The 11498-nt window shown below is 35.1% G+C and overlaps 1 protein-coding gene across 1 annotated transcript; it reads left to right on the top strand.

Annotated features, from left to right (window-relative positions):
• Window positions 1–1657: 1657 nt before the first annotated feature.
• On the top strand, window positions 1658–8629 carry LOC130436340 (NACHT, LRR and PYD domains-containing protein 3-like). Its single transcript, XM_056767008.1, has 10 exons — window positions 1658–1688; window positions 2206–2316; window positions 2720–2773; window positions 3777–3987; window positions 4381–5976; window positions 6148–6321; window positions 6593–6766; window positions 7326–7499; window positions 8156–8329; window positions 8437–8629. The coding sequence occupies exons 1-10, from the start codon at window positions 1658–1660 to the stop codon at window positions 8627–8629; spliced, it is 2892 nt and encodes a 963-aa protein (XP_056622986.1).
• The last annotated feature ends 2869 nt before the right edge of the window (window positions 8630–11498 follow it).

Consider the following 11498-nt stretch of genomic DNA (forward strand, 5'->3'; position numbering starts at 1 on the left):
TTTGTCTATTTCCTGAAAAACAAGTTTCAGTTATTTTCCTTAGGTGTTCTGAGTAATCTGGAATTTTTCATAAGAAACAAAACAAGAGTCTTTATATAGAAATGCAGAATGAATGGAATTTTTATTGGTCTGTTCAACAAGACACGAGAAAGATCTTTGCATGTTAAGTTTATGTACTCTGCAAAGATTTAATGGCATATAAAGTCATGCGTTTTGGGGTTGGGGGTTTGGAGGGGTGGTTGTGCCTTGTCACCATTGAGTTTGCATTCTTGGTATGTTTGTGTTTCTTATGAAACATTCAAGTTTAGGCAGAAACTGCTTTTTCAAGACCTGAAAAAATACACATGTCAACATGTAGAAGTAAAAAAATCCTTTTACTCTATGACATTAGTCCAAATCATGTCAAATCATAGCCATCTGTGTCTTATATATTTTATACATATATATATTTTACTCCGTATACTATTTAGAGAGCGATAGGAATTCTCAATGCAACCGAAAAGCACAGTGGACAAAACAAGATGAAGCTATCTGATGTATTATCTAAAAAGCAATAAATGTATATTATAACCGCATAACAAATATGATTATGTTATATATGTCAACATTTGTAAATGATAAGAGATAACAAACAGGAAAAATAAATGATGAAATATTATTTTTCATTGCAGGCCAAAACTTCTTTCTGTTAAAAATATTTGATTTGTGTCGCTTTTTTGTTGTTTCTCTGTTTCGCAAATGAGTAGTGTGTTTGGTATTTAGCATCAATCCATTCACTGCACATAAACAATCTTGTGAAGCAACTGCAGACATTAAAATTACTGCACTTTCAAAATCATTTCATTCACAAAAGATTAATTTAAGTAGACAGTTTATTTTAATCAATACACCTACTCACAGGTATTTTCATTGCTTTTCTTTTCAGGTTTTAGACACACAGAAATTTCTAGATTTATACTTGTTACCTTTTGTGCAAATAAAATGTCATGATTTTTTTCATTTGGGTCGACACGTTGTTGTTTTTCTAATGTAATTGAGTTCACTGGAAATTTTCATGAGAAACACACCCACAGTCTTTGTATATAAATGCAGAATGAATGGAATTTTATTTACTCCGCTCATCAAGACAAGAGAAACATCCACAAACGCTCTCATCACAATAGGTGAGTTAGTAAATATTCAATCTATTATACTGAACAGTTAGAATTGTTGACTGCACTATTGAATATTGATACAGAATCACTGTCGTTTTTTTGCCTGTTGCAAAGCAATATTTTTTCAATTCGTAAATGAGTCGCACAATTTCCTCTTCGGGATTAAATGGGAAGGAATTTATTGATAACAAAAATGTACATTTACATTTAGTCATTTAGCAGACACTTTTATCCAAAGTGACTTACAAGTTGGGTAAGCAATGGAAGCAATTGGGTCAAACATTAGGACAACAAAAAGCATAAGAGAACTAAAAATATGTCTCACAAAGCCTACTACAGTGTACAGAGCCGAGTTTGATTCATCTAAGCTTAAATAAGCATGCATTTTTTTTGCAATTGCATTGCATTAGAAAATTGTTTAGCAAATGCAGAGATCATCATGTTAACATGAAGCCGTTTCAAATCTGATTCATGTCCAGCAGTCAGTGTGAGACTGAAGAACGATGGCATCTGCTGAGCCGCAGGAAACACTGGGTGAGTTTCTTGAACACAATCTAAAGACATTTAAATGTTAAATGCTGGACGATACAGCTAAAAAATGACAAATTAAATAATGTTATATATCATTCGATATAGATAATTATTTGCAATAATTTTAAACTAGTAAAAACAAAGTTTGTGTTTTACTACACATTTACATTTCAACTGTATTACTGTCAAATGCGTTGGTAATAAATAGACTAATCCCACAAAACAATTGGCCTAAACCTACATATATTTGTTTGATGACTGTTATAAAAATAACATTGACAACTTAAGTGCCGTTTTGAAGCAACCTAGTGTCAATTTTCAGAAATGTCATGATGGAAAAAACTTAAAGGAGACACCTTTTCATTCTCAATCGACGTTTATAGACGAATAGTCGGTATCGTCCACAATGACTTGGAAAATATCGGCATATTCGATATCAACAAATATCTTGCATAACTATCTAGCGCTGCTTCAGTGTGAGATGCTCCAGTACAGTTTTACAGCTCTTCTTCTCATACAGGAACAAAAGTTGACATGACAGCTGACAGAAATGCAACTTTAAACGCTCCTGTACTTACTGGAAACACCATAGCAGGTCCAATACACATCAGCTATGTCATGCCCCCTGGAGGTAATGGTATGATACATGTGAAGAAGTGCTTAACTTAAATGAAAGTAAAGATAATTTATTTGAAAGGATAATTTACCATTAAATAAAAGTGATCAGCTTCTAACAGTGATTGTGTCTGAAATAATGTGACACGAATAAAATGAAACTAAAGGTAAATTTAGGGCAGATTAATGTGAGAACTTTTTTGTTTTCAAACTCTCAATACCAGAATTTCAGTTTGAGACGAACTATGCTTTTAATAGTCAGACAGAAACATTCTCAATAGTGTTGTTTGTGTTTATTATGTCTTAATAGATATGTTTTGAGAAAATGTTTTTAAAAATTGAGTCTTTTAAAAATGTTTTTTAAAAACTTGCAACTCAGACACAATATGAACACAATGTATATGTATATCATCCTATAGGAAATACCATAGAGCGACAAGAATCCATAGAGAAGACAGGAAAACAATCAGAAGGTATGCCTTCATTACATTGTTCTGACAAATGATTTTGACCTTGAGTGTATTAACCACACATACTGTATTCTCAACCTTTTCAGTGTCACGTCTACCCATCTGTATACCTATTTAAATATCTGGTGCCCCCCGTCCATTTGCACGGTCAATGTTTCCTAATTTTTTAAAAAACGTTTTAAACGTAATTCAAATACAGTAACAAATTACTTAGTAACTTGTTATACCCAACACTGGCTTTGAAAGGAATGGCGTAGACCGAAGAATCATAATATTCGGTTAGGAAAGCCCTAAATTGTTTTAACACACAGTGACAACTGTCAACCGTCAACCGTCACTCCCTTTCATTGTGCTAAGGAATGTTTTATACAGCTGATCTCCCTTCACAATATCTGCGCTACATTATAATGGGATATTCTACAAGCTTTTGTAGATGCCAAAATGCAAAACCAATCTTGTGCAGCATATAATCTGAGTGTTGTTGTATTACTCAACAACCACAGCAAAAACAAATAAATAATACTTTATTGATAAGTGTGCTGTCTTTAAATTTTAATCTGTCACAAGGGTAACAGACATTCTGTACCAATAGTATATTTGTTTGACAATTAATTCATATTTATAGAGCAACATTTTTTAAGTTTATTACTTAATATGGAGGAAAGAAATTTAACAAGGAATATAGGTGTGTGTTTTTATGTTGTGATGCAGGTCTCAAATGTCATTCATAATGCAAAAAAACAGCTATTTAAACTTAGTGTAAATAGCATCTGTTGCTATATACACCACTCCCTTTTTGTGCACTCTGAACTCATCTGAAGACAGAGTCTTGCACTTACTCTGAGATTACAGTCTAAAATACAAACATATGAGCTACCTGTTTCTCAAGATGCAGAAGAGGTAACTGCTGCTGCCTCCTGATTTTGTAGATATTAAGCTGTGGTGCGCAGCCTAAAATTGCTGCAGAGTTCCGCAGTTTGGGTTCTCAGTTGTGCCTCACCTGCAGTACAGTGCCATGCAGAGACCTTTGGAGAGGCAGGTGCTCAAGACGGCATTCGTAATCGCATTTTGCGCTCGCATTCTAGCTGGCAAAAATGCCTTTCCAGGGCATTTAGTGAAAAGGGCACTTTGGGCATCAAAAAGGTCACTTTGGGCAAAGGGGCAGGGTCTCAGGAACCCTCGCCAAAGCCCCCCCCCCCACGCATGTTCCCGCTGCAGTACCTCTGAAATAAAATGTACTAAAAATGTAACCAGGTTGAAAACCACTGATGTGATTTTAGACCATACAGCCATAGTTTCTTTTAACAGTATTATAATAATAAAAATCTGTACCTGTTAAAACTCATGCTAAAACTCATGCTTTTTTTCAGATGATTTAATGCTCCAAGAGTTCTTGAAAATTCACAAATCTAACATGAAGGAAAAGGCAGAGCATATTTGTGATGTCAAAAAAAAAGAAAAAACCCATCTCAAGGATATTTACGTAGAGCTCTTTTTCACAGAGGGTGACATTAAAGGAGTGAATGAAGAGCATGAAGTCTACAGATTGATGAAGCTTTCAAGAGCAAAAAACAACAGGAGAGACAAATTAACTGCAATGATATCTTCAGTTCATTGGGACAAAATACTACAAAGAGAAAGATTGTTATGACCAAAGGCATCACTGGTATTGGAAAAACCGTCTCTGTGCACAAGTTCATTCTGGACTGGGCTGAGGGAAAAGCCAATCAGGATATAGACGCCATGTTCCTGCTTCCATTCCGAGAAATAAATTTGATCAAAGAAGAAAAGATCAGCACGCATCAGTTTCTGAGTAAATTTTATCCTGAACTGAAAAAACTGGAAAAAACAAATTTATATAAGAAGTATAATCTTGCATTTATCTTTGATGGACTTGATGAGAGTCGACTGCCTTTCAATTTTGAAAGTGAAATGGTGACTGATGTTGATGAAAAATCAACTGTGGATGAATTGTTCACAAGTCTCATCAAAGGTCATCTGCTTCCATCAGCTCTTGTCTGGGTGACCTCACGACCAGCTGCAGCCAATCAAATCCCTTCAGAGTATGTAGATTTGTTCACAGAGGTTCAAGGATTCACTGACCAACAGAAGGAAGAGTACTTCAGAAAGAGAATCAAAGATGAGTCTCAGGCCTCCAGAATTATCTCACACATCAAGACATCTCGAAGTCTCTACATCATGTGTCACATCCCTATGTTCTGTTGGATCATGGTTATTGTTCTTCTGAAAACTCTTGAGGACAACACAGAGGACATTCCCACGACGCTCACTGAAATGTACATCCACTTCTTTCTGATACAGATGAACATGAAGAACAGGAAACATGATGCAAAAGTTGAAAGAAACTATACAAAGTTGTTGGATTCAGATAAAACAATGGTTGTGAAATTGGCCAAGCTAGCTTTTGAACAACTAAAGGAAGAAAAAACTGTGTTCGATGAGGAAGAGCTGAAAAAGTGTGGCATTGATGTGAGTGAAGACTTGACTGAGTCCACAGGAATGCTCACCGAGATCTACAAGAAAGAAGCCGGACTTCATGAGGTGAAGGCATTCTGCTTTGTCCATCTGAGCGTCCAAGAGTTCCTCGCTGCGCTACATGTGTTCCTCAATTACCTCAACAAGAACCTGGAGGCACTTCAGTTTTTTTTTGAAAAGCCTTTCTTCGAAAAAAGGGACCAACGTGAACTTCGAATGCTGTTTAGAATGGCCACCAAAAAACTTGATTTGCACAATTTACTCAACAATGCTGTTGATAAAGCAATCCAGAGTGAGACCGGACATTTAAACCTTTTTCTAAGGTTTCTTCTGGGCCTTTCTCTGGAATCCAATCAGAAACTTCTGAATGGTATGTTTAGTAAGATAAAGTGCAGAGCAGAGAGCATCGCAAAAGTTCAAGAGCACATTAAACAATTACTAAACAACAACATCTCAGCTGAAGCTTCGGTCAACCTGTATTACTCTCTACTTGAGCTAAAAGATAAATCATTACACGAGGAAATCCAGCAATACCGGAGTTCAGGCAGAAATTCAGGAAGAGAACTCTCAGCTTCAATGTGTTCAGTGCTGACCTACTTACGGCTGATGTCAGAGGAGGTGATGGACGAGTTCAACATAAGGACGTACAACACATCACCTGCAAACTACATGAGACTAATCCCAGCTTTGAGATGCTGCAGAAAAGCCATGTGAGTGATTTCATTAAAAGTTTTTGCATATACATTTTTTGGGGGGTTCTTGGCCACGTTTGCAATTATTTACATAACATTTGGACAAGGTTTCAACGCAGAAAGTGAACCCTATGTGCACACCTCTCTGTGCTGCTGACCATTTGACACTTATGCTCTGCCTCTGTTTAGATTGTCCGGCTGTAATCTTACTTCTGAGTGTTGTGAAAGTGTAGCATCAGCTCTACAATCATCAAACTCTCCTCTGATAGAACTGGACATGAGTCACAATAATCTGCAGGATTCAGGAGTGAAGGTTCTTTCTGATGAACTGAAGAGCCAAACCTGTAAATTGGAGACATTGAGGTATTTAACCCATCAATGTATGACAGCTAGAAAACCAATCTACACCCCATGACGTTGAGGTCAGGATCTGTAGGGTTCGCCACAACTGAGCCAATACACTGGCCAACACACAATTCTCTGGTTTTTATGTATCTAGATCACTTTCTCAGGAGACTAAATGTCCGATCTTATTCAGGGCACTAACAGTATCAGGTGTTTGAGTGTTGATGACTTGTATGTTATTCTTTCTGATGTCACTGATCACCTCAACTTCACTGCTGGTCTCTTGTAGGTTGTCTGACTGTATGGTGACAGAGGAAGGCTGTTCTTATCTGGCCTCAACTCTGAGGTCAAACCCCTCACACATCAGAGAACTGGATCTGAGCTACAATAATCCAGGAGTCTCAGGACTGAGGCAAATCTCAGATCTAATGAAAGATTCACATTGCAAACTGGAGAAACTCAAGTATGTTGGACAGTAAAGAGACATTTAAATTATGACGATAACTTTAAATTAACAATAACTTTGATAATTTTGAGCTTGCACACTATTGTATTATGCTGTATTAAGACCAAACCCAAAACAAAAACTTTTTCCACAAGTAAATTAGATAAAAACTCAATACAGCGATGTGAATAGATGTAGACTCGCGCCGGGCGACGCAAGTTCAAAAATAGTAACTGTGAGGAAATCCTAACTTTAAGATGATATTAACAACAAGCTTTTGTTTCGACAATTTGTTTTCAATCTTGAGAACTGTCTTAAGAAGTTATTTTCGGGAATTCAAAATATTCCTAAATAAGCAGGGAATAAAAATATTATAATATTTTGTTCTGTTGATCACAAAAGAAGATGTATTGAGAAATCTAGCAAATCAAACAGTTCTGAAGAACCTTTAACTATCCGATTCTGATTTTTGATAGAAATCTGTTTATTTTGTGAGGAAAACTGACAACATTAAATATGAACCAAACACAAACGGTGAATATTGTCCCCTGACATTCTGTTTCTGTTCTCTGTTTAGATTGAGAGCCTGTGATCTCAGTGATGAGTGTTGTGAAAGTGTATCATCAGCTCTACAATCATCAAACTCATCTCTGAGAGAACTGGACATGAGTTACAATAATCTACAGGATTCAGGAGTGAAGATGATCTCTGATGGATTGAAGAGCCCAAACTGTAAACTGCAGATACTGAGGTATTTCAGAAAAATAACACACCACAAGTTGGGACTGTTTGGAACAGATAGTATGTGGGACGCAGGGGTTGGGTGTAGGTGCCTTAGATTGGGCATTTCCATCCAACAAAATGCATGTTAACAATGTGAAGAAAACAATCTCACAAGTGTTGGGTATAACTAGTTAGTAAGCAATTAGTTACTTTAATTTACTTTCTTTTCCCTTGAAAATTTAAAGTAAGGAATTACTCTTCATTTTTGTGTAATTTAATTTCCGTTACTTCTGATGCAATTGAACTAAATACAGTGTAATATATTCAATAGTGGAAATAACATCCAAATTATTAGTCTAACTTTAAAATATATGCTCTAATGTATCCATCCCATATTTGTGTACTTCGAGAATAATTGATGTTGTTATTTGTTATTTAGTTGAATAAATTAAATAAACCGTTTCATGTCTATCCTCGAATCAATTCTAAGATATAGAAAGTAATTAGTTATAGGTAATATTATAACTAATAACGTAATTTGTAAAGTAATCTTATTACACTATTGAATATGTAATTAGTAAATAATAATTACCCAACACTGTATCTCACAGTGACGCTCATCAAATGAAACACCTACAATGTGAACCCCACAAGCTGTTTATGCTGATGCTGTTGTCTCTTTAGATTAACAGACTGTAAACTCACTCCTGAGTGTTGTGAAAGTGTATCATCAGCTCTACAATCATCAAACTCTCATCTGAGAGAACTGGACATGAGTTTTAATAACCTACAGGATTCAGGGGTGAAGCTGATTTCTGATGGACTGAAGAGCCCAAACTGTAAACTGGAGATGTTGAGGTATTTACTGATCTGTGTGTGGCAAGAGTAAACAGTTTTTAGTAACAATTGGTCCCAGAAATGTTTGTATATTCTTTCGCCGTCACTATTCTTCTGTGTATTTGTAGATTAACTTACTGTAAGGTGACAGAGGAAGGCTGTTGTTGTCTCGCTTCAGCTGTGAAGTCAAACCCCTCACACATAAGAGAACTGGATCTGAGCCTAAATCATCCAGGAGCTGAAGGAAAGAAGCTGCTCTCTGAGCTACTGGAAGATCCAGACTGCAGACTGGAGAAACTCAGGTTGTGTGGCTCTGAGTAACCACCAAAGCCCAGACATGTGAGAGGTCCTTAAAGATGCTGACATTCTCATTAAGGGAAATGCCTGATTATTTCATGCATTTATAAACCTACAGTACCTTCCCTGTGCAAAAATTATGTTGCCATTTCTCCTCATTCATCTTTAACTAAGCTCATTATAGTCATTTCGGTATTGGTGAGGGGTTTAACTTAGAGCTTAGAGTCTGGGGCCAAACTCTCGTGAAACGCTGGGCTGTTGGGAAAGTAGATGCTAAATGGTAGTTTGTACTTCACTACATTTAAATGTAGATTCCATACTTTTAAGTAATTGTCATGAAGTTTTTTTTTAGTTGAAAGATGACGATAAATAATGCTCCCAAATATTTACCATGTTTTTATTACGGTGCACGGTTTACATTTACTCTTGTTTGTTAAGGTAATGGTGATGATCTTTTTTACATTTTGTTATAATAAATAAAAAAAAATATTGTCACGTTTTTATTTGCATGTTAATGAGTACCTTCTATAGGCATAATGATTTTTACATAACAATTACTTTATATTTTATTCCATATTATATTTATGTTCCATATAACAGGGTGTCCCCAGGGTCTTAAAAAGTATTAAAAGTTGAAAAATCATTTTAGAGGAAATTAAGGCTCTTAAAACGTATCAAGAAGTCTTAAATGCCATTTTCCGAAGTGTTAAATTGTCTATCATTGTGTAGGCGAATTGTTTTCGGTCCAACCGAACTGTGTGTGTAAAAGTGGTTAAAAATTCGTATTATATGTGTTTATATACAAAAATGTCTTAAGAATCAAACACAGCATAGAATCAAAGCTTTCTGTCTCAAAACATAGCAGGCCACCGGATTATGTCACTTCACTCTTTATGTGTGTTTGTAGCTTAAATTCGTAGTGCTTTACTTCATATGAGAAGCATTTTTTTCAAAGCATTTCACAAATATTTTCTGTCTAAATGTCCTTAAACTATGGGCTCCTGGCGCAATCTGGAGTCACATCAGGGGATTGCAGCACCCAGTTTGAGAAACTAAACCATCATACAAACCTGTGAACATCATTACAAAGTAAAACAGAATTTGTTAGTCAATATATTTTTTTTAGTCAGGAACATTTAAAGTCTTTCACAAGTTTAACCAAACCAGTACGTTCAGACAGTTATCTCTGAGTTTTCTGGGTAAACATTTTTTTTCGTACAGATTTGTTTCTACATAAAGAAGATGAAATATCTTTGCTAAAGTAATTATTTTGTGATGCCATCCAAAACTGTTAACTGAAACCAAAAATCTAATTTGATAGAAGCTTCAATACCATTGAGTAGCTTGTTTGAGAAGCTGCTATGTTTATAATAAAAATATTGTGCATTCATAATGAGTTTTTTGTAACACTTTACATTAAGGTTCCCTTCATAAGGCATTTGTAAATGTGTTCATTAATGATTAATATGTTATTTACAAATGCATTATAAATCAGTTATAACTGCATAACTTAAAAGGGGAATTCTAACGAAATACCTTCCCAATTGTGGGCCATTTTTAACACACGTTATGATGTATTCATTATTTATTTATTTGACTCAGGAGATTCATTATCATCTTGATGTTGTTGCAAAGCTTAACCTTAATGTAAAGTGTAACCAAGTTTTTTATAGGTGTGTTAATGACACATTTTAGCGTAAGGCAAAACCAAGCAATTGTCAAAAACATATGATTTTTTAAATGTGTATTTACATGTATGTGCCCAGGTCGGCACATACTAAAAAATCTCATTTAACAGTAGGGGGGACAATACACATAAAATTTCTCAAGAGCAATTTTTGAAGGTGACACAAATAATACAGTCAAAATTACTAACTACGACACAAAGCGACAATATGCATTAGGTTCATAGGTTTATCATGCAGACTTGCAATCATATTATAACTGAACTGAACTGTCACAGACTGTAATACAAGTAAACAGAAAAGCTTTTTTTTATTTATAAATTTTTTGTCTTTGATTTGAAGACAGGAAACAAATATAAAATCACACTACCCATGATACTACATGTTGACAATGAGTCACTTTTTAAACACTTAAACACTTTTAAAATGTTATCATGATTTATGCTGCAACATTGTCTGACAAAATCGCCGTATTGGTATTCAATTTGAAACGCAGTATGCAAAGTGGCGATGTAGTATGTAAAATGACAATAAAATTGTGTATCTAAATATACATTTTAAATAACATATGTGCAACATTAAGTGCAAAATTAAAATAAAAATTCAATTATATCAATCACATTTTTCAGTTCCTACACTAGTTTTAATATGTTATTTAAATATATATTTTTAACGCTCTTTAAGGTGCAAAATTAAAATTAAAATGCATTCCCCGGATTGATTATATATGTTTAAGATAGTCAAGCAAAACTGTAGCAAAAAGAAAATTCTAATGTAATTTTCCCTAAATGCATTAGCAGGTTGAATATTTGGGATTGCATTTACATTTACACACAGTGCGTTGAGTGTTGCAAAATTCAATGTGGACTTGACAATGCATTTCGAGCTGACCACGCCCCCTCCCCGGAACAGCGTCATTGCGAGAAGGCGGAGCCTTTTTATTTTCATTTTGCACTTAATGTTGCCCATACGTTATTTGAAATAACGTGTTAGTTACAGTGTGTGACGTCCTATGTAACAAGCTAACGTGAACTAGCTAACGTTTACTAGCTAATTAACGTTTTAATCACTAACAGCAGATTCATGGAAAATACATCGGTAATCAGCATTTTTTGCAACAACTAATTAATTAATGAATCAGCATCAAATACATTAAAGAGATTCCCTTATTTTAAGTGAATAAAATAGCCTTCTCACTGGAATTCAAC

The sequence above is a fragment of the Triplophysa dalaica genome, chromosome 2 (genome assembly GCF_015846415.1).
Source record: "Triplophysa dalaica isolate WHDGS20190420 chromosome 2, ASM1584641v1, whole genome shotgun sequence".
Lineage (NCBI taxonomy): Eukaryota > Metazoa > Chordata > Actinopteri > Cypriniformes > Nemacheilidae > Triplophysa > Triplophysa dalaica.

Bases quoted from the DNA above. Each gene is read 5' to 3' on its own strand.
- LOC130436340 (XM_056767008.1), top strand. From the start codon at position 1,658: ATGGCATCTGCTGAGCCGCAGGAAACACTGG. The intron at 1,689-2,205 runs GTGAGTTTCTTG...CTTCTCATACAG, and splicing joins TGAGCCGCAGGAAACACTGG to GAACAAAAGTTGACATGACA. The intron at 7,500-8,155 runs GTATTTCAGAAA...TTGTCTCTTTAG, and splicing joins TGTAAACTGCAGATACTGAG to ATTAACAGACTGTAAACTCA.